The sequence below is a fragment of the Myxine glutinosa genome, chromosome 1 (assembly GCF_964187855.1).
Source record: "Myxine glutinosa chromosome 1, kmMyxGlut1.1, whole genome shotgun sequence".
NCBI lineage: Eukaryota > Metazoa > Chordata > Myxini > Myxiniformes > Myxinidae > Myxine > Myxine glutinosa.
The window spans coordinates 393,533,186-393,557,416 of record NC_136261.1 but is presented as its reverse complement, the minus strand read 5'-3'; the positions used below and the strand labels follow the sequence as shown (position 1 = coordinate 393,557,416).

The 24,231-nt window shown below is 46.4% G+C and overlaps 3 protein-coding genes across 3 annotated transcripts in view; 1 reads left to right on the top strand and 2 right to left on the bottom strand.

Annotated features, from left to right (window-relative positions):
- LOC137411364 (uncharacterized) overlaps positions 1-7,993 on the bottom strand; it is a 37,254-nt gene extending 29,261 nt beyond the window's left edge. Inside the window, exons 1-3 of the mRNA XM_078771117.1 lie at positions 7,850-7,993; positions 6,762-7,528; positions 6,254-6,542 (exon numbers count right to left, since the gene is read on the bottom strand). Coding sequence (XP_078627243.1) covers positions 6,254-6,542; positions 6,762-7,528; positions 7,850-7,993 — 1,200 coding nt within the window. The remainder of the gene's footprint in view (positions 1-6,253; positions 6,543-6,761; positions 7,529-7,849) is intronic.
- The window catches only part of LOC137416663 (uncharacterized), a 209,070-nt gene that overhangs the window by 116,730 nt on the left and 68,109 nt on the right, over positions 1-24,231 (bottom strand). The gene's annotated exons all lie outside the window — the stretch shown is intronic.
- LOC137419568 (uncharacterized) overlaps positions 18,612-24,231 on the top strand; it is a 64,557-nt gene continuing 58,937 nt past the window's right edge. The window contains exon 1 of the mRNA XM_068105575.2: positions 18,612-18,705. The gene's annotated coding sequence lies outside the window, so the exon portion shown is untranslated. The remainder of the gene's footprint in view (positions 18,706-24,231) is intronic.

Below are 24,231 nucleotides of genomic sequence, written 5' to 3'. Positions count from 1 at the left end.
GTTTTCCATTTTTTCCCCCAATTTTCCAAGCTTTCCAATTTGCCAGTTTTTCCAAACACGATTGAGTAATATTTACCGATATGAACAGGGATGTGGCTTTTGTTGAAATTCTACGTACCAGGAGAGAGTAGATAGACTCCTGACGAACTCTTCCTATATAAACGTGCGGCTCCGAAGCAACATGGCAGCGTGTGAAAAGCGACTGAGAAACAGGTGTAGCGGCCGCTTCCATGTTACAGATTCGGCCCACAATCTTCACACATAAACGTGCGACTCAGAAAGACGTGTAGCGGCCACTTCCGTTTTGCAGAATTCAACCTTTTTTCAAAATGGGCGCCATGTACTGTTTAGATTTTGATGATTTGCGTGTGATATGATTCACCGGATGTTTATATGAATCGTTTAAAATTAAAATTAAAAGCCTTCAATTTCTGATATTTTGCCTTTTCATTTGGGCTTCCCAATTGAAGCCCCGCCCATAGGGCGTGTACCGTTGCTGGTATATTCTAATGTGCATTTACTGAACAATATCTATCTATTAGCAATCGCAATTATAGAATTTGAATGTGATTTATGTTCCATTTGTATACATTTAATGAATTATTCATTATTCCACTTAACCTGCTTTTTTAGGAAGACCCCTACACTAACTGTAGGAAGACCCCGACACTAACTTCACCCCTTAATTTTTTAATATTCCTGTCTCGTTAAACATGAGGGAAAAACGTTTTTTCAATCCATTAATCACGTGACAATGCTTTCTTCCTCGAGAAGAAGCATTCCCTTTGCGCTTTACCACTCAAAAGACGATATGTTTTGCGGGCAAAGTGAGACCCACCCTCGGTCTCATCTCGAAACATTGTGGACCACGATCGGTCTCGGGTTATCTCTCGTGATCTCGGGTTAGATTGATTGCAGAACTTCATTGAATTTGGGGGAGCAATGTTTCATGCCCGGATGCCCTTCCTGCCTCCAACATTGTTTGTCGCCTCTTGCAACACACAGGGAATGACCAGTGAACTGGTACTCAATTTGCCGACCTCGGAAGGATGACAGGCTGAGCCAACCCCCACTGTACTGGCGTCAATTAAGCGATCGACCAGGATTCAAACCCAGCTGGCACCCAAACCGCTAAGCCAACACAAGGCTTGACACACCTAAAAAATACCCCAAACACCCCGAAAATCCAAAACACCCCAAATACCCAAAACAACCTGAAGACCCCAAAGACCCTTAAATACCCCGAAGACCAAAATACCACAAAAGACCCAGAGGAACCAAAAGACCCAGAGGAACCAAAACACCTTGAAGACCCAAAACACCCTGAAGACCCAAACACCCTGAAGACCCAAAACACCCTGAAGACCCAAAACACCCTGAAGACCCAAAACACCCTGAAGACCCAAAACACCCTGAAGACCCAAAACACCCCGAAGACCCAAAACAACCAGAAGACCCAAAACACCACAGACACCCAAAACACCCCAAAGATCCAAAAGACCCAAAACACACCAAAGACCCCAAATACCCTTGAAGGCCCTGAGGATCCTTAAGACCCTGACGACTCAAATGGCCCCGAAGACCCAAAACACCACGAGGACCCAAAAGACCCAAAGACCAAAAATATCCTGAAGACCCAAACCACCCTGAAGACCACAAAGACCCAAAACACACCAAAGACCCAAAATACCCTTGAAGGCCCTGAGGATCCTTAAGACCCGGATGACCCAAATGGCCCCGAAGACATAAAACACCCTGAAGACCCAAAACACCCTGAAGACCCAAAACACCTTGAAGACCCATAACACCATGAAGACCCAAAACATCCAAAACACCCCCAAAGACACAAAACACCCTAAAAGGCCCTGAGGATCCAAAAGACCATGAAGACCCAAATGGCCCTGAAGACCCAAAATACCTGAAGACCCAAAAGACCCAAATGGCCCTGAAGACCCAAATGGCCCTGAAGACCGAAAACACCCTGAAGATCCAAAACACCCCAAAGACCCAAAATACCAGGAAGACCCAAAAGATCCTGAAGATCCAAAACACACTGAAGATCCAAAACACACTGAAGATCCAAAACACACTGAAGATCCAAAACACACTGAAGATCCAAAACACCCTGAAGACCACAAAGACACTTTAGACTCAAAATACCCTTAAATACCCAGAAGAACCAAAATACCCCAAATACCCCAAATACCCTTAACAACCCAGAGGAACCAAAAGACCCTTAAGACCAAAAAGCCCCTGAAGACACAAAATACCCCAAATACCCAAAAGACACCAAAGATTCCAAAGACTCCAAAGACCCAACACACCCTGAAGACCCAAAACACCCTGAATACCCGAAAGACCCTTAAAGACAATTTCGACCCAAAATACCCTTAAATACCCAGAGGAACCAAAATACCACAAAGACCCTTAAAGACCCAGAGGAACCAAAAGACCCTTAAGACTCAAAAGCCCCTGAAGACAAAATACCCCAAAGACCCCAAAGACCCAAAACACCCCAAAGACCCAAAATACCCTTAAAGGCCCAGAGGATCAAAAAGACCCTGAAGACCCAAAACACCCTGATGACCGACAACACCATGATGACCCAAAACACCCTGATGACCCAAAACATCATGAAGACCACAAATACCCTTAAAAACCCTGAAGACCCAAAAGACCCCAAAGACCCAAAACACCCCAAAGATCCAAAATATTCTTAAAGACTCAGAGGAACCAAAAGACCATTAAGACCCAAAAGCCCCTGAAGATCCAAAACATTCCCAAGACCAAAAATACCCTTAAAGGCCCAGAGGATCCAAAAGACACCAAAGACCCCGAAGACACAAAACACCCAGGAGACCCAGAAGACCCAAAATATCCCAAAGACCCCAAAATACCCCAAAAGACCCAACACACCCCAAAGACTTCTCCTTCTTCTGTCTTCTACCGACTCCTCTCTGGCCTAGCTCCCCCAGCTCTTTCTGAGCTCTGCCCCCTAAATATTCCTACAGGTCACACAAGATCTGCCAGCAACCCTCTGATGGTGAACCTGCCAGAATCAAGACCCTCTGCTCACCTTCACTCTTTCATTCCTCTTTTCTCCCACCTCTGGAACAAACTCCCTCACTCTATCCAATCCCATTCCTCCCTCCAGGTCTTTAAAACAACTGTTCACCACCATATCTTATCTTCCCCCATCCAAAACATTGATCTTTTCTACCCCCGTTAATTCACCCCAGAGCCACTTTTTAGAAATACCGACTTAGCAGTGTCCATGTGTGTTTTACCTCTCCCACCCCCCACCCCCTTCCCATGCCCCCTCCCTCCCACATGTCTTGAGATTTCCCTCTTCTCTACTGTTGTACTTGTGTGTCCTTCCTCTCCCTCCCCACATTGAGGCCACTCCCTTTATCATATGTTTTATGTGTCAGTTTGTTTTTATGTGATCAATGTTAGCTCTTACACTAGCCTCGATCTTGGACACAAAAAAAGAAAAGGAATAAAAAGACCTGAAATACCACGAATACACAAAATACCCAAAACACCCTGAAGACCCAAAGCATCCTGAAGACCCCAAGACCCTTAAATACCCCGAAGAACCAAAACACCACAAAGATCCAAATGGCCCTGAAGACCCAAAACAGCATAAAGACCCAAAACAACTTAAAAGACCCAAAAACAACGAAATGGTCAAAGTTTCCTAACCCTCTGAAAAGATGTGCAGTGAAGCGTGCGGAGTCATGCTAGTGAACTCAAAAGCACATGGCTTGGGCCCAGAAACATGAGGGCTGAAGAGCGAACCAAAACTAAATCAAAGGGAGGTGCAAAGCGCCCTTCTCTTTATATAAGGGGTCGTTCCTCTGTATGCAGCGTTTACATGGGGACTGAAAATGCGTTTCTCGGCTTCTACTGGACGAAATCGGCTACAAATTTTCAGAAGTAAATGCTTTGTACGTCAATGTAATATGTTCCAAATTGCAGGAACGTCTTTCTGCATTCTTGAGTTCTACCCTCGAAATCACGTTGGTGTCTGTCTGTCTGTCTGTCTGTCTGTCTGTCTGTCTGTCCGCCCAAAATGTGTGGGCGCTCATATCTCAAGGACTATACATTGAAACTCGCTGAAACTTGGAATATACATCGGCCAATAGGTCTAGTTAATGGCTTTCAAAACAAATTCCACCTGCAGTACGTGCTATAGTTTTTGCTTTAAAATTAAATGTATATCAATATACAGGGTGGTTGAAAAGTAACTCCCTATTTTAAAATATTTAGAAATTATTTATTTATTGTAATATTTTCCTCAAAGTTTTAGTGTTTGTTCCTTAATGTATGAGAATTTAATCTGTGTTGGTTTTTTTTCAGATTATTTTTTGTTTGAAATTCGGAAGCCCTACAAACATGGCTGGACGTCTTACCCTGCAGGAGCGTGCCCAGCTAGCGGCACGTTACGAAGTTTGGATGCTGGCTTGGTATGAAGATTGGTCTGATCTCTTTGAAAATATCCTCTGGTCTGATGAAGCGGTATTTCACATCGGTGGGTTTGTGAACCGTCACAACTGCTATTACTGGGCAGGAGAAGATCCTCGTGTTATTTCTGAAAAAACGCAATATCGGGCCAAGGTAACGGTGTGGTGTGGAATGACTTCGGAAAGGATTGTAGGTCCCTTCATTCTTCGCGATACCATGAATGCCAAAAGGTACCTCACCATGCTGCAAGACGAAATCTGGCCAATTATCAGTGGTTCGGAGAATGTTGAAGATTTGATTTTCATGCAAGATGGCGCTCCTCCACATTTTGCTATTGTTGTTCGTGAATGGCTGAATGCCCACTTCCCTGGGAGATGGATGGGTCGTCGTGGTCCGTATGAGTGGCCAGCCAGGAGCCCTGACTTAACACCATGTGACTTTTTTCTTTGGGGTTGGGTAAAAGAGCAAGTCTACTGTACCAAACCAACGACTTTGGAAGAACTTGAAGGGCGAATACGAGAAGTTATGTCTTCCATCCCACAAGAGTTCCTGGTGAAATCAGTTGACGCGGTTCCCGGGCGGCTTGAGAAGCTGGTGGCGAATTCTGGTGCCCATATCGAATTTTAAATAAAACGTCATGCTATACGCTTTCTTCTTATATCCATGTCTTGTAAAAAGTATAGTTAAGAAATAAATTATAAGTATTTTAAAATAGGGAGTTACTTTTCAATCACCCTGTATATATACATTTAAAAAATAATAATAATAATAATATATATATATAAATATAAATATATATATATATATACACACTTTATAAATCTCAATATTATTACACAATTCCATAATTCTCAAAATATTATTACACAATTCTATAACAAAATATTATTACACAATTCTAATGTGCTGACCCAATGGCTTAATGGATAAAGCATCAGACTCCCAAGCTGGGGGTTGCAGACTCAAATCCTGTCTGGGTTGAATATTTTTTTCCCCTTACTTTTGCAAGTCTTTTATATCGTCTTGAATAATGAGCAAATAAGTAAAGGTGGGCGCGATTCGGAAAATTTTAAGTCCGCTTACCGCTTATCCGCTCCGCCAGCCCGTGTAGTCCGATTCGCTTATCCGCTTCAGCGGCCGAAAATCTTAGTCCGCTTACCGGTTATCCGCTTATCCGCTTCGATTCGATTTTTTAAAAGCGCTTCGACGTTTTTAAAGCGATTTTTGACGTTTCTAAAGGGAATTTAATGCTTTTTAAGCCTAAATAGCCATTTCTAACTACTCCAAAGACAAACAAAGCTTTTAAGATCAAAAATATACATTTTTATTTAAATAAAATTTATTCAAAATTTATTGAAATAAAGTTTTCCACTCGACTCTACTCTACTCTACAGTTAATTTAAATATAATTTTAATATATGCAAGTTACATTAAAGAAAAATCAATTTGCCCGTCCTTTCTTTGACAAGAGAGTCTACTAGTCAACAGACTAGCAGTCTGTTGACTAGTCCTCGTCTTCCTCCTCCACCTCGTGGGGCTTCTTGAGGATTTGGAGGTTGCCCTTCATGAAGACGAGGGCCTCGAAGTTCGGTGCAGCCAGGGCCGACCTCTTAGGCCTGAGGATGTCCGACCCGTAGCTGAACACGCGCTCGACCGAGGCAGAGCTCGGGAGCGGCGTGTTATGCCTGAGAAATAGAGTTACCCAAGCATCACGGAACTCGAGCGGGAAGAGATTGGGCGAGAGCCCCGGGTTCCCCCTCAGCGGCTTCTTCGACCAGTTGTTGACCTCTTCCCTGATCTTCTCCTCGAGGTTCTCCTCCTGCTGCCCCTCCTCCATGGCGAACAGGTAGTCCGTACTGCTCGAACCGGGCTGGGGTCCCTGCTGGGGGGCAGGGTCCAGGTGCTCGTCAGGCAGGACGAGGGCGAGCAGGTCCCTGATGAGCTTGTCCCTCACCAGGTCGCAGATGGCGTCGTTGTTCTGCCTCCTGCAGATGGCCCTGACCGTGGCGAGCTTGTGCTGGGGGTGCAGCGCCATGGCCATCAAAAGGTCCATGTCCACGAAGAGGTGGCTGAACCTGAAGTAAAAGAAAAGTTATAAAACAAATGTCAAATAATTTCAGATTTGTAAATTGAAAAATTAAATGTCATTCAAGTGATTTTAATTCATTTGAAATGAATCATTAGACCGGCAAGGATTTTTTAATCATTTAATAATAATATAATATAAGAAGAAAGAAGCACTTATTAATTTTCAACTCGTTGCGATAAAATATAATAATAATATAAGAACTAACCTGCCGTCAAAGCCTTTTGTTCCCTTCCTGGTGCAGGACGGCTGCTGGAGGAGGCTGGCCACCAGGTTCTGTGCGTGGACGATACTGCCGTCGATGGACAGCGCCTCCAGGGAGTCCTTGAGCACCTGGCGGTGGGGGAGAAGGCACCCCATGTAGGCCTTCTCCTCGCCCTGGAGTACGTCTAGGCAGGCGGCGAGGGGGGCGGTCACCTTGACGTACTCCGACCAGATCTGCACGTCGTCCTCCGTGATGTGCGGCAGGGGGTGGGGGTGCTGCCGCTGACAGATCTGGTTCAGGTTGTTCCTCTTGTCCATGTCAAGCACCTCGGTCAGCAGGCACTTGTAGGCGTCGTGGCTAGAGTTCCACCTGGTGACGCCGGGGGTCACAAGCTTCTTGCCCAGGGCCGTCTTAATGTCATTGGCGGTCACTGTCTTCCTGTTCTGGGCGTTCCACAGGCCCTGGGCCTTGGCGGCCGGCTTGGTGAAGGCCGGCCTGGGCTGGGCGCTCCAGCCGGGCACCTTCTCGACGTCCCTGGAGGCCAGCAGGTTCACTGTGTGTGCCGCACAGCGGCGATGCTTGGGGACGTGCACCACCTCTTCCTGCTGGTCCACCTCCTCCAGGGCGTCCACCACGAGGATGGTGTTGGTCTGCACCACCTCTGGGTCCACCTCCACCACGTCTAGCTGCTCGTCATCGCGCCCGAGGGCCCCGTAGTGATTCAAGGCGCTGATGTAGTTGGCGCCGTTGTCAGTGGTGGTGCTGACAACCTGAAAAGCAAAACACTGTTTTAAAACAACGTTTATTTTCATTTTTCACTTACAGTTAATATTAAAAGTTTTAAAACTTAAAATGAATTGTTTTAGCAAAATATAATGTTTATTAGGTGACGTATTACTGTAATACGTCACTTAATACACATTATATTTTGCTAAAACAATTCATTTTAAGTTGCCTGAATAATCTAATTAATCTTGACTATTATATTTAAACACTGTCATAAAAAACGCATACTTTTATTGTTAATTGTAATCTATTGAAAATAAATTTTGTAAACAATTTTAAATTCTAAAACTACAGAGTTTACACACCTTTCTTTTGATGCCGAAGTCATCGTGCAGCTCGGAGGTCGCCTCTGCCAGGTACTGGCCCGGCTGGCTGACGGTGATCTCCTTGATCCCGAGGACGGCGGACTGCCTCTCGAAGGTGACCCTCTCCAGCCAGGTCACCGTCATCCCCAGGAAGGCCCTGTTGCTTGCCGACCAGCTGTCGGCCGTGGTGGCGACGAACTTCTGTTTGGCGAGGAGGTCCGTCAGGTCGGCCTTGGCCTGGTCCCCCATCGCCCTGATGTCCCGAGTGAGCTTCCGCCGGGAGGGGACCTTGAACTGTGGGCAGGCGTACGCCCACAGGGCCCTGTTGTGCTCGTTGTCTGTCTCCGAGGCGGGCTTCATGCAGCCAATGAAGGACCTGAATTATATATTATATCAATTTATTATAAATTGATATAATGAATGAAAACTCTTAACAATTTATATGTCTCATATAAATTTATTTATATGAGACATATAAATTGTTGAAAGATATTTTTGAACAGTCAAAAAAACTTTAACATTGAATTTATAATTATTAACGTGCCTCCGATTGAATCCGATAAATTCCGATTAAATCGGAATAGAATGGACCGATTTATTCCGAAGTTATTAATATATTCTTACTTTAAGTTGACAAATGAAAATGAGTTTAATTAAAATATAAAATTACCTACCTATAGTAAAGGTCGAGACACTTCTTCTGGCTGAACTTCCCCTTGAAGGTCTCCTCGATGCTGGCCTGCCTGCTGGCGCCGGCCATGTCCTGGAAGGACTTGTGGCGGCCGCGTCTGCTGCCGCCGTCGAGGGCCGCCTTGAGGTCGTTGTGCTGGGCATCGTGGTACCTCTGGTAGTGCACCTTCAAGTTTGAACTTGATCCGGGCTGGGCTTTGAGTGTCTTTGAGCACTTGGTGCACGTGGCCTTGCTGTCCACGACCTTGAAGAAGGCGGCGATGTGCCTCCACTTCTGGCTGAGGCTGGAATTGTCTATGTCCATTGTCACGTTGATCTCAGCCGACTCGATTGAGTCCAGCAACATCCTGCTCTCGCTGCGCGCGAGCTGAGGGTTCAGGGCGCAGATCTCCTGACTGTCCTCCACGTCCCCCATCATGTTGACCGCCGGGTTGTGGATGTCGCTGTGCTGGGACTGCTGGTTTGCGTCGCTCGTGTGCCTGTCCCTGGCACTGCCGCTGGGCTGGAGAGTCAGAAATCTCTCCATCTTGACGTTATTGCTGCTCTAGCGTCCAATAAAATATTCAGTTTTCACTTATTATTCACTTAAATAAATATTCACAATTCTAGAGTAACGGCTCAGGCTAACAGCTGATTTGGCGAATCGCGATGCGCTTTAATTTTTCGGTAGTCCGCTTACGCTTATCCGCTTCGGTTTCCGGGGGTTGTTCCGATTCGCTTATCCGCTTCGAAAACGTTAGTCCGCTGCAGCGGATAAGCGGATAAGCGGACTTTCGAAGCGGACCGCCCACCTTTGCAAATAAGCATCTTGTCCAATGGGCAAATGCATTTCGTTCGTATTTAAAACGTAAATATTCTTAAACCTTCATTTCAGCGTCATTATGAGTACATCACCTCAAGTTGCTTATTTTATGGAAATCAAGGGAGGCGCAAAGCACGCCATTCCTTTTTTTGCGATGGCTTTTCTGTATGCAACTTTAACATGGGTACTGAAAATCCGTTTCTCAGCTTCTACTGGTATATTAATATATGTAAATATACACACTTTATACCCTTTAAAAATTTTTTTTTAATTCAACCATGCTGGTCAATGGCCTAATGGATGAAGCATCAGACTCCCAAGCTGGGAATTGTGGGTTCAAATCCTGTCTGGGTTGAATATTTTTTCCCCTTACTTTTTAAAGTCTTTTATATCGTGTTGAATAAAGTCTTGTATGATGAACAAATGCATTTTGTTGGTATTTAAAATGTATCTTGTGAAAAACGCCAGGGTAGGAGAAAAGGCCGCTTTATATGGGATGTGCCATGTGGCAAACTATAGAAAAGAAGGGACATTATCAGGTAAAATTCCAGGGGCATAGAAAAGGTCCCTTTTTATAAGGGTACGTGCCATGTGGCAAAGTATAGAAAAGAAGGGACATTCAAAAAATCATGTGTGCATGCTGTACTACCCTTGTGTTCTTAGGAGGAACCAAGTAATATTCTGGAAAAGTTCATATAAAGGGGCATCCTACATCTGGCAAATAAAATACATTTACTTCTTCATGAATCAAATTGGCCCCCCAATTGGCCCCCCTATATATGAACTTTTCTAAAGCATTACTTTGTTGCTCCTGAGAGCATGCACACGAGATTTTTTTGAATGTCCGTTCTTTTCTACACTTTGCCACGTGGCATATACCCTTATATAAAGGGGCCTCTTCCATGCTCCCTGGCATTTTACCCAAGAATAATACTGTTACAGACGCGGTTTTAAAGATGTTATATTGACCGAGCGGTGGTGTATTTAACCGCGTCCGAACAGTTACTCCCCGATTAAAACCCGATTTCACCCGACGTTGACCAGATCGCCCCACGGATATTCAATCGGGAAAATCTCTAAAGCGACCGCAAGAGAATGAAAAAGAAGAAGAAGAATACGGAGGAAGAACAGATTTATTATACACACACAAGCAAAGGATGGAAGAAACAGTGACACAGCGAATCGTTAACTTACACTATTCATTTTTACTTAACCCCAAGACAACGAGCAGGACGGGACGTTCACACTTACACGGGGGGATATTGCAGGCAGGTAAGACTTGAGATGGATTGCTTGAGAGGGAGGCAAGGTCGGGAGGCCGCAGCCCACAATGCCTCGCGGTTTTGGCGGGAAACCCTCCGTCGCGTATCCACCGCGGTAGGCGTCGCGCGCTGGTTCGGCACACCTGCTCCTCTTCGTGTGTGGAGCCGTCTCCCTCCTTTCAGCGTGTCTCTCCAAAGCTGGTTTCCTTGCCGAGTACCTCTCCTCTTTGGCTTGGAGCGTTTCGCATCTCACCGCCTCTTTCCTCCTCCCAGGTTATCTCGTGCTCATCTCCAGCTCATCTGAAAAAGCAGTCCCTTACAGTCGCTTTTATCACCTCAGCCGAAATCAAGCCGCCGGCTCCGAGGGCACACCTACCGGGTCGCTCACCGCGGTGTTGATTGGCTGTTAGGGCCGGTTCACTCCTTCCCTCTTCTGACGAGGTGGAGACACGCCTTTCTTCTCCAACCCTACCGCGTGGCCAATGGTGGTTGAAGAGAAAAACCGACCAAAATGCGGAAGGCAAATGGAAGGGAGGTTTTGGGGAAATTGGAAGGGCCTACGCTTATTTTGTTTGATACAATGCAAAGTCAATCTAGTGGGAAACACATATTTAGCCTACATGGAATAAGGAAATACACTATTTAAAAGATATATCGTGACCTGCGTGTAATTTTCATGGAATTAACTAGGAGGACGGCTGCGACCATTATTTACATTAACAGGGTGTCACCATACTTTTGTAACGTTCACATTGTAACGTTTTCACATTCGTTACACTTCCTCCAAAATTGTTACACTTCTCAAAAACCGTTACACTTCTCAAATTCGTTACACACTCCTCAAAATCGTTACACTGCACCCTCCTTTCTTCAGGCACGTCCCCGGGCCTACTAAACTTTAACTTAGTGTGACACGTAGGTGTAATTCCCTCTACAATTAACCTGACCCTGAGTGTGACAATTTTAAAACACAAATAAGTATGTCCCCCTATTGCAATGCACCCTGTCTAACAGACTCAAGCCCACAGCTAACCGAATTACGGAATTATTCTCAAACTATACATTTACGGTGGGGAGCATTATTTACAATGACGTGATTTCTTATTTACAACGCAACCCAGGACCTGTGTTTTTTTTTTTTTTCTTAGGGAACAAGAAAAAGAAATTCCTGTTGGGAGGGAGGAGCCAGCACGCATTGCATCGATGCACCAGTACCAATACCACCAAAGCACCCAAAAGCACCACAAAGCACCAAAAAGCACCACAAAGCACCACTCGGTGCGCAGTCACCATGGTTCATAATAAACACAACAAAACAACTGGTGGTGGTCTTCTCTTTCTCTGCTGGGCCGATGTTCTTCCCGACGTCTTCTGGCTTCATGCGGCCTATTTGGACATAATAAAAAGCACAAACCGTGTCCATTTTTATTTAGGGCAACAGGGGCCAACTAAGGGTGGTCCACCTGTTTGGCATAGGTGCCACCTTACCGAGGTCCGCAAGCAAGATTCCCTGGCCACTATGGCCGGTCTCCAACAGAGGTGCCCTGCCCCAGAACCTGGGGTCCATCAAGTGGTACTTGGCCGCAGAACAGCGGTCCATAAAGTGGTACATCAACGCAATGCATGCTGGTTCTGGGGATCTCGGGCGCACAATGGCCACCTCACGCACGCTCCCCTCGGCACCCAATGGCGCACAGGTCATGTGGGAGACAAAAGAAAGACAATTGAGCGAGGGGTAAGGTCACAAGGGTACACGTCAAAAAGGCAATGCAAGGCGAAATGCGTACGGAGGGCGAAGTGAGAAGCACGTCCCTACCGTACGTCACCCCCCTGTCACCTAGCTTACCCTTGCCCTTACCCCATATGTACAAAACCTACACATTACCAATTCGTCACTACTGTCACGTCTTTCCCATATTTCCCCTATACCAAATTCGTCTCCACAATCCCTCTACTTCAAAAATTTGCCATCATCAATTCATCATCAATCCTCATAAGGAGGCAGAGATGGAATTACGCACAATGTCACACCCACGTCATGATGCGTCTCACAATCCAAACATTTGCATCATAAAAAATAATCAAAACATGGCATGGTGTGGAGTACCTGTCACCTCAGGTGAGTGGATGCAGATGGTGCGAGGAGATCCTTCATCCTAACTACTTTCTAAATGACATTAACACACTTTACACTACCCGGGGTCTTTCCCTGCCAATCCATTGGCCACTTACACTATTGGTTCTAAAAACCAAATTCCCATTGACCAAACTGTGGTGCTTCTCAATTTGGGGTCTCACTCCCCCGATTCATCTCCCGGTGCCCTCGCACAATTTCTGGGCTGCGACGTGTAGCTCTCCCAGCAGGTCTACCCACCTGCACACCTCCACCACTGTAGTTGCCACCCGAGCTTACCTAGCTCCTCACCCTAACCTAACTAACTGGGGACAGCCCCTCTCCTGGCTCTGTCACCCCATGGTGCCCTCTGGCACTGGGCTACCCGGGCCCATCCTCCGGATCCTCGGGCCCCATCCACAACAACTACTACCGGCTCCCAGAGCCCACCTGCGGCCTCACCTGGCCGACATCCTCACAGTGGTGGAGTGCCCAAACCAACTACACACACTAACAGGCTACACGCCCAGCCATTTCCACAACACTAATGCACCCATCCAAATACCATTCTGTCACCCGCACCACAGATGCCAATATCCAACCACAATTTACCTATACCCTCTACCTAACACTTACACTACCCGCCCCGGGTATCCGTGATGGGGGTCCACTCTTCCCCCATTCACACCTTCGCACCATCCACTCCACTCCACAATTTCCACCATTCTCACTCCACGACCATCCATTCCAATACTCCATTTATTCCACACTACCATTTATTCCACACACCTGTCCTCCATTCACCTGTCATTGCACACCTGTGCAATCATACCTGGTGCCACCTGCACCCTCCTTTCTTCCTGGACCATTTGGTCAACACAACACGCAATCACCTTCACTCACTCATACACTGCTCCATCCACCTGTTCAGTTGCACACCTGTGCAATCACACCTGTTCAATCACACCTGTTCAATCACACCTGTTCAATCCTCACACACACGGCACCATCTCAGCTAACTACTCCCCTCTGAAACTTGCGCTTCCCAGTCGTCCCTTTAAACTATTGCGCTCCCACGTCATTATCATCCACACTAATCTACCTGCGTCCCCACTACAGGTATCAGTCACTAACTAACCTTAACGTCACCTAATGTCATCTTCGCTAGATCCCTACAATTATCCAAGCCCTCCCTGGCTAGTTTTCACCGCCATCAACCCCATAAGCTAGTGCGCATTTGCCCCACTATCTGTGAGGGATGACAGCGTTGCCATCCCACCACAGCGGGGGTCTCTCACTATCAATTTTGTTCGTCCAGATTCCAACCAATTCAAAAATTTCCCATTTACTGCCAATTCTACCCACTATTATAAATTTCGTACCAAATCACTACTATCATCATCACAGTCCATCTACTTATTACATCCTCTCGGTGCGCCAATTCACGTCTACAGCCCGGCTTCGTACAGCCGAGCTATGAACGCGGGTTCTTTTGTTTGCGCGGCTGGATACGTCCCGCATTCGGTGCAGGGACGGAGGCTTACCCGGGCCGAGATCCCACGCACCACCTCGGCGTGGAGCCATCCAATGTCCCGATCTCGACCTGCCGGCACGTCTCAATAGAAAGTGGTCCCCATGACGACCCTTCCTATCGGGCTGCCCGACGCGCACCGAGGGCCCGATTCGGCTATAAGTCGTTCTAACCTTTAACCTGGTTACCGTCGATGCTTCACCTGCAGGCTTACATGCATACGCTACCCCTTTCTTGCTCACACCTCCAGCTGGTCCCATGCTCCTCGTACCTTCCCTTACACACCTCGGTACACTCACTCCGCTCACCGACTTGGTCACACACCTGACCACCGAACACCTTGGCACACATTCGTCGCTCGCACACCTCACCAACACACCTCTTCGCGCCCCCTCCTCGGTCACTTCCTCTGTGACAATCACAGGTGTGCTCTCATTCGCACACCCAACCACGTGCCTCACTACCAACTCAAATGTGCCTTCCCACACACGCTCTACCATTCCAGGTGTGCATCCTTCCATTCCAGGTGTACATCCTCGCTCACCTGTCACAACCAACTCACGCTCCGTTTCACTCTCACTACTCTCACCTCCACTCTTGACAGCGCACTCACCCTTACTCTCGACGGCACACTCTTTCCTCATGCACCCGTCCGTTACACACCTTTCTCGCGCACACCCTCTCGTTACATCCTCTGTAACACTCACCACAGGCGTACACTTCCTCGTTACATCCTCTGTAACACTCACCACACCGCGCTTCCATGTACCCCCTCGCACACGTGCTTCGACCAACTCACTCTTGACGGCACACTCACTCCTCGGCGTGCACTTTTTCCTCACACACCCCATGGTCGGACATTCTCGCACACCTCTTTTTTCGCACACCTGACCTGTCACACCCTTCACCAACGGCCTCTCACGAACACCCGGATCCGAACCAATCCCCAAGCCAACTGAAGCTTTCCTCACATCATGTACATTTCCGATTATATCGCCACTCACCTTGGCACCTCGTCTCCGCACCTCCTTTGCCACCTGCAAACTCTTTATTTGGTTAGTGAGCACCGATCATGATTTAAACACAGACCTTGTACATATTCCATGACTTCCTCCTTTATCTCCCTCTTAGTTTCCCTCCGTCTCTTCTTAATTTCACTCACCCCTTCTTCCACCTCCTCTAATTTTTCCTTTACCTCCTTCAGCTCCCGGTGCGCCCCCTCTATTTCTTCCTCCATCGCTACTTTAACCGTTTCTATGTGCGTCCTTACCTCCCGGTCCTTTGTCTCCATTACTTCTGTCACCTCTTCCAACCTCTTCGTCAATCCCTCATGTACCATTTGACATTCCTTTTGTGTCGCTATTAATTCATTTTTAATGTCCTTTTGTGTTGCTTTTAAACCCCCGATGATTGCAGTGTTCTTTTCCACTTGGTCCGCTAGTTCCTTTTGTCCCACTGTCAGCTGTTCTACTCCTTTCGTCAGATCTTCTATTCCCCCCTGTAACTTTGCCGTATTATTTCTCACCTCTTTCTCTATACGCTTTTCGCCTCGCTTTACCTCCTCGCGTAGCCCCGAGACCTCCTCACTCACCCCTCGTCGTATTTCCTCCATCTGGTTCCCCATCTGTTCGATTTCCCGGGCGGATTGTTCCCCTATTTCCCGCAATTTGTCCTCCATCCTATTTTCTAACCCCATTAACCCATTTTTCACCCCCTCTAACTGATTCTCCTGGGCAGCCATTCTGTTTTCCACCCCCGTTAACCCATTCTTTACCTCTTTTATCCCGTTGTCTAACCCCTCAAAATTATTGTCTAACTTCCCAAATTTCTTGTCTAACTCCTCAACGGTACCCCTCGCTTCGTCCCTCATTACCCCCATTTGGTTTCCCATTACCCCCATTTGGTTATTAATTACCCCCATTTTTGCTTCTAGCCTCTCCATAAGGGCCCCCATTTGCAACATAAAAAGGTTCGAATCCACCTGCGGCGCTGCTACGGTCGCGGCAAAATTTGGTGCCGCTACACCCACGTGCGTGAGGACGCCACTTTGCGCGTCTGATACTCCCGCAACCACATTGCCATTTTTCTCCTCCCTTTCCTCCACATACATTTCCCCGAGGTCCTGGGTCGATTCCACCCTGTCTATCTCTCCCACCGGCATCCGATCGCCTTGATTGTCCATGGCGCGATCTCAAAATTCGGGTTTTATAAAACAAAATAAATTTCGGCAGCTTATAATTTTGAGCGCGTTAAGCGCGCTTCGGGTCCGATTTCGGGTCCGATCTCCCTCCTCGACACCAATTGTTACTCTAATAGTACAATTGGTGTTCCAAAATTTGGGCCTAACAAATTTAGTCCCAGGTCCGAATCCCAACTCCTCGACACCAATTGTTACAGACGCGGTTTTAAAGATGTTATATTGACCGAGCGGTGGTGTATTTAACCGCGTCCGAAGAGTTACTCCCCGATTAAAACCCGATTTCACCCGACGTTGACCAGATCGCCCCACGGATATTCAATCGGGAAAATCTCTAAAGCGACCGCAAGAGAATGAAAAAGAAGAAGAAGAATACGGAGGAAGAACAGATTTATTATACACACACAAGCAAAGGATGGAAGAAACAGTGACACAGCGAATCGTTAACTTACACTATTCATTTTTACTTAACCCCAAGACAACGAGCAGGACGGGACGTTCACACTTACACGGGGGGATATTGCAGGCAGGTAAGACTTGAGATGGATTGCTTGAGAGGGAGGCAAGGTCGGGAGGCCGCAGCCCACAATGCCTCGCGGTTTTGGCGGGAAACCCTCCGTCGCGTATCCACCGCGGTAGGCGTCGCGCGCTGGTTCGGCACACCTGCTCCTCTTCGTGTGTGGAGCCGTCTCCCTCCTTTCAGCGCGCCTCTCCAAAGCTGGTTTCCTGGCCGAGTACCTCTCCTCTTTGGCTTGGAGCGTTTCGCATCTCACCGCCTCTTTCCTCCTCCCAGGTTATCTCGTGCTCATCTCCAGCTCATCTGAAAAAGCAGTCCCTTACAGTCGCTTTTATCACCTCGGCCGAAATCAAGCCGCCGGCTCCGAGGGCACGCCTACCGGGTCGCTCACCGCGGTGTTGATTGGCTGTTAGGGCCGGTTCACTCCTTCCCTCTTCTGACGAGGTGGAGACACGCCTTTCTTCTCCAACCCTACCTCGTGGCCAATGGTGGTTGAAGAGAAAAACCGACCAAAATGCGGAAGGCAAATGGAAGGGAGGTTTTGGGGAAATTGGAAGGGCCTACGCTTATTTTGTTTGATACAATGCAAAGTCAATCTAGTGGGAAACACATAATTAGCCTACATGGAATAAGGAAATACACTATTTAAAAGATATATCGTGACCTGCGTGTAATTTTCATGGAATTAACTAGGAGGACGGCTGCGACCATTATTTACATTAACAGGGTGTCACCATACTTTTGTAACGTTCACATTGTAACGTTTTCACATTCGTTACACTTCCTCCAAAATTGTTACACTTCTCAAAAACCGTTACACTTCTCAAATTCGTTACACACTCCTCAAAATCGTTACAATACTAAAGCTTGATATTAAAAACCCTTGAAACCACATAATACTTTGTTCCATAGATGTCCAACATATGTATGCACTGAATTATAATGAAGGAATACCTTGTTGCCTCTTTATGCTGGGTTCTGAAGACGAGTTGCCGTGCTTTGATTAGGCGGCTGTTCGTCCGTTGAAAGCCAGTTGGACAATGAATAAAAGCCGTTCGACCTACTTTCGAACATGGTCTAAATAATCACACACGTACATTGCAACGTATTCCAATGATGACTCTGGCCTCGACAAACACATCTTGTGGTAACAGTGTTCAATTCAAACTAAAGTATATCGATAAAAATCAGTGGTAACATGCAGCACTATTTCCTGATTACGTATGTACACAAACATGTGAGTTGCGATGCGGTCCTCGCCAATAACACTGCACTGTATGACCGGAAGTGCGTCACAAATAAATCAAGACCGGTTGATTAAATTTTACGTCACCAGTTGAAGTACAAAGAAAATGAAAATATATCATATAATGAAGTTATATTTAACAACCAGTAACAGCAAATATATTTATGCGATTTTGTCATTTACAAAGCCGCCCAAATTCCACACGTTTGTTTATAAACAGGAAATTTATAAAGATAAATTGTTCTACCCGAAACAGTCTCGAAAGTTGGTGTAACTAAAACTGGTACAAATGAGGTAATTCACAAAGACATTCCTATGGGTTCGTGTAGTTGTTGTTTCTGCAAGTTGAGTTATGACTTCTGGTTCCGGTTGGGCGCTGTATTCGCATTCTTGAACTTCCGCCTTTTTCCCACCAAACTGTTTTACCCGCGACGAAGGAAAGAACTGATCGGCTCCATTTTCGATGTTTTCTCTTCAATTCCCGACCCTTGGATAGAGGTGAGCTGAATCTCAATATATAGTTGAATCTCTTGAAGTAACTTGAGGTAAATTATTGTGTTGTGCGGATGAAAAACGTCTCATAGTAACTTTTGTGTAAAGCATTTAGCAAGCTCGTTTTGCCGCCATAAGTATCGACATTTATTGAATGGCTGAATTTTTACTTTTAAGTTTTAACGTGAATTAAAGACAATATTTTGAAACCAAGACGAGTCTCGTGACCTCTGAGGATTATAGACGTAAACTATCTATCTATAATTCCAGTAATCTCTGTCTGTACGTTTGTTTGTCTGTGACCGCTGTTTCTCGACAACCACGGGTCCGATATACTTTTAACTTGCCAGGTATATTGCTGGGGACCCGAGGATGTGCCTTTTCAAGGTTTCATATTAATCGGACAATTACTTACCGAGCTATGTCCAAAAAACGATTCAACCAATCAGAGAGCAGCGAACGATCGCGTGTGCCGGCGTTGCGAATGGACCAAACCATTCCATGTAAATAGAGGGGGGGGGGTTCTGTGGTCGTTGCGAATGGACGAAACCATTTCATGTAAATAGAGGGGGGGGATTGTCACTGTACTCGCAAGCCGTTCGCCGTTCGCTTTGGCGTTGCGAATGGACCAAACCATTTCATGTAAATAGAGGGGGGGGGGATATAATTTTAGATAGATATATAGTACGGGCATATATATATAGTACGGGCATGCCCTAGTCTATCTATAATTCCAGTAATCTCTGTACGTCTGTACGTTTGTTTGTTTGTCTGTGACCGCTGTTTCTCGACAACTACCGGTCCGATATACTTGAAACTTGCCAGGTATATTGCTGGGGACCCGAGGATGTGCCTTTTCAAGGTTTCATATTAATCGGACAATTACTTACCGAGCTATGTCCAAAAAACGATTCAACCAATCAGAGAGCAGCGAACGATCGCGTGTGCCGAACGTGGAGGACACACTCTGCCTCGGATGGCACATTTGAGAGCGTATTCATTTATTTCACGTTTGCAAACTATGTTGGCGTTAAACTATGTTTTAAAACTAATAAAACCGAATTTGCGATTCATTCGCTTTCCTGCGCGTTTGTGCACGCGATGGCGATTTCTTTACCAAACTCCGGAAGCCGTTCGCTTTGGACCAAACCATTGCATGTAAATAGAGGGGGGGGATTGTCACCGTACTCGCAAGCCGTTCGCTTTGGACCAAACCATTTCATGTAAATAGAGGGGGGGGGGATATAATTTTAGATATAGATATAGTACGGGCAATGCCCTAGTAATTATAAAGTGTGATAACCATAGATGGGAATGATTTATTGATGGGGTTCATGTTTATGAATGGGGATCATGTTTATGAATGGGGATCATGTTCATGAATGGGGATCGTGTTTATGAATGGGGATCAGGTATATGGATGGGGATCAGGTATGTGGATGGGGATCAGGTATGTGGATGGGGATCAGGTATGTGGATGGGGATCAGGTATGTGGATGGGGATCAGGTATGTGGATGGGGATCAGGTATGTGGATGGGGATCAGGTATGTGGATGGGGATCAGGTATGTGGATGGGGCTCAGATATGTGGATGGGGCTCAGGTATATGGATGGGGATCAGGTGTATTGATTGGGATCAGGGTTATGGATGGGGATCAGGGTTATGGATTGGGATCAGGGTTATGGATTGGGATCAGGGTTATGGATGGGGATCACGGTTATGGATTGGGATCAGGGTTATGGATTGGGATCAGGGTTATGGATTGGGATCAGGATTATGGATTGGGATCAGGGTTATGGATGGGGATCAGGGTTATGGATTGGGATCAGGGTTATGGATTGGGATCAGGGTTATGGATTGGGATCAGGGTTATGGATTGGGATCAGGGTTATGGATTGGGATCAGGGTTATGGATTGGGATCAGGGTTATGGATTGGGATCAGGGTTATGGATTGGGATCAGGGTTATGGATTGGGATCAGGGTTATGGATGGGGATCAGGGTTATGGATGGGGATCAGGGTTATGGATGGGGATCAGGGTTATGGATTGGGATCAGGGTTATGGATGGGGATCAGGGTTATGGATTGGGATCAGGGTTATGGATGGGAATCAGGGTTATGGATTGGGATCAGGGTTATGGATTGGGATCAGGGTTATGGATGGCGATCAGGGTTATGGATTGGGATCAGGGTTATGGATGGGGATCAGGGTTATGGATTGGGATCAGGGTTATGGATTGGGATCAGGTTTATGGATGGGGATCAGGGTTATGGATTGGGATCAGGGTTATGGATGGGAATCAGGGTTATGGGTGGGGATCAGGGTTATGGATTGGGATCAGGGTTATGGATGGGGATCAGGGTTATGGATTGGGATCAGGGTTATGGATTGGGATCAGGGTTATGGATTGGGATCAGGGTTATGGATGGGGATCAGGGTTATGGATTGGGATCAGGGTTATGGATTGGGATCAGGGTTATGGATTGGGATCAGGGTTATGGATGGGGATCAGGGTTATGGATTGGGATCAGGGTTATGGATTGGGATCAGGGTTATGGATGGGAATCAGGGTTATGGATGGGGATCAGGGTTATGGATTGGGATCAGGGTTATGGATGGGAATCAGGGTTATGGATTGGGATCAGGGTTATGAATGGGGATCAGGGTTATGGATTGGGATCAGGGTTATGGATTGGGATCAGGGTTATGGATTGGGATCAGGGTTATGGATGGGGATCAGGGTTATGGATTGGGATCAGGGTTATGGATGGGAATCAGGGTTATGGATTGGGATCAGGGTTATGAATGGGGATCAGGGTTATGGATGCGGATCAGGTTTATGAATGTGGATCAGATTTATGAATGGGGATCAGGGTTATGGATGGGGTTCTGGTTTATGAATGGGGATCAGGTTTATGAATGGGGATCAGGTTTATGGATGGGGATCATGTTTATCGATGGGGATCATGTTTATGGATGGGGATCAGGTTTATGGATGGGGATCAGGTTTATGGATGGGGATGACGTTTTTGGATGGGGAGCAGGTTTATGGATGGGGAGCAGGTTTATGGATGGGGAGCAGGTTTATGGATGGGGAGCAGGTTTATTTTTGGGGATCAGGTTTATGGATGGGGATCAGGTTTATGGATGGGGATCAGGTTTATGGATGGGGAGCAGGTTTATGGATGGGGAGCAGGTTTTTTGATGGTGATCAGGTTTATTGAATGTCCCTCCTTTGATGGTTAAATGGATAGGGATCATGTTTATGGATAGGGATCATGTTTATGGATGGGGATCAGGTTTATTTTTGGGGATCAGGTTTATTTATGGGGATCAGGTTTATGGATGGGGATCAGGTTTATGGATGGGGATCAGGTTTATGGATGGGGATCAGGTTTATGGATGGGGATCAGGTTTATGGATGGGGATCAGGTTTATGGATGGGGATCAGGTTTATAGATGGGGATCAGGTTTATGGATGGGGATCAGGTTTATGGATGGGGATCAGGTTGATAATATCATATATATTGTTACGGACCGCGGATAAAGATGTTGATTTGCCGAGCGGATGTCACCGCGGCCAAACAGTTACCCCGACTAACCCGATTCCCGAACGTTGGCCAAAATCGCGCCACAGATATTCAATATGGAAAAGACAAAAGTGACACGGATGTGAAGGAGAAGAAGACAAAGACAAAAAGGTTGGAAATACTACTAAATTTATTCTTACTATTTACACGCTCAAAGTAATCAAGGAGAAGGAAAGATAAGAAAATAATTTACAGAAGATATTAGAGACACAGTGCAATGCTAGCTTACCTACAGTCTTAATTAACCCAGGACAGAACAAACAAAAGACAGACTCACGCGGGGAATGATGATAGGACTGGCCGGAGGTGGGTGGCTGGAGGGAGAGGAAGGTCGAAGGGTACTGCAGCACGATCGGCGCGTTTAGCAGCCGCCGTTCCTTCGCGGCCCTGCTCAAAACTGCCGTCAAGGCCCCAAGCTGCTGTGGCTGAAGCTGCTGTGGCTGCTGCTGCTGCTGCTGAAGCTGCCGCTGTTGCTGCTGTGGCTGCTGCTGCTGCTCTGTGGCCGTCGCGTGCTTTCTCCAGGACTCATCTCTCGCTTGGTCCAACCACTCTTGCTTCTTGCGCGCGCGCTTTTATAGCGCCTCAGGCGATCAAGCCGCCGGCCTTCAGGACACGCCCATCGGTCAGCTCGCCTCGGCCCTGATTGGTCGGCACGGCCCTCTGGCTCCGCCCTTGATGACGATGGGCGGGCACGCCCTTCTTCCCCGAGCTGAGCACATGTTCAATGGTGGTTTTGGGGCGAAATCAACAACCACAGCTGTAGCAAACCTGGCAAACTGCCCAGTGCAGTTGGCAATGGAGGCTTGGAGGGGATGTAGCTGGCAATTCAGGCTTGGCAATGACGCAGTTGGAAATGGAGGTTTTGGGAATGGGAATGAAGGGGGATCTATCTTATTTCACTTGGTGCAATGGAGTGTCATCTTAATGGAAGACAAGGCCTTACCCTAATACACATAATAAAGATATAACTACCAACAAGGGGGGAAAGCTATGATTGGCTAACGTGTATGCTTTATGGAATTAACTACGGGAACGCCCTTTGACCTTTATACAACAGACTGGAGACAGGAGGGTCCAGAATAAAGCAATAATAATAAAAAACACAGTAATAAAAACACAATCCTCATATCCACAACACTGCACCCTCCTCCTCTTAGGCACGTCCCGGGCCTATAACTTTAACTTAGTGTGACACGTAGGTGTAGTTCCCTCTACATTTAATCTGACCCTGAGTGCAACAATTTTAAAACATAAATAAATATGTCCCGCTGCTCCATTGCACCCTACCTAACAGACTCACGCCAACAGCTAACCGAATTGCGGAATGGTCTTCAAACTATACATTGACGGTGGGGGCGCATTATTTACAATGGCTCTACTTTATTTACAATACGCAACCCAGGACCTGTGATTGTTCTTTCTGGCGGGGGGGAGATAGTCTGCTCTGCATCAACGCACCATGAAAGCACCCAAAAACGCACCAATACACCCTCAAGCACCAATCGGTGCACAGTCATCACTAGACTACGGATTTTTACTTTAAGAAAATAGGCCTTTTATGTTTTGAAAAGCGGATTTTTTTTTTTAATGTGAAAAACTCCCGAAATATTTTTTTCCCCCGTTTTATTCATTTTTTATTATTACCAAGTTTTTCAGAAATCAGTCAAAAAAAGAACAAAAAATGGTAAGCTTTTTCCTGCACAACATTAAGCACTCTGGGCTAGTAAACAGGTAAAAAATGATGTTCAGGTACCTTTATTGCAACCGCATTGTTTGATAAGTAGAGAATTAGAAGAAATTGATAAGACCCTTTTAGGAACGGTTAAAGTAGGTGTTTGAAATCATTATCTTGGTAATGTTCTCCTTGGTGAGGCGGTGTCGGCGGTCGGTGAGGACATTTCTGTAGACGGAGAAGGACCTTTCCATGTCGACGCTGACGA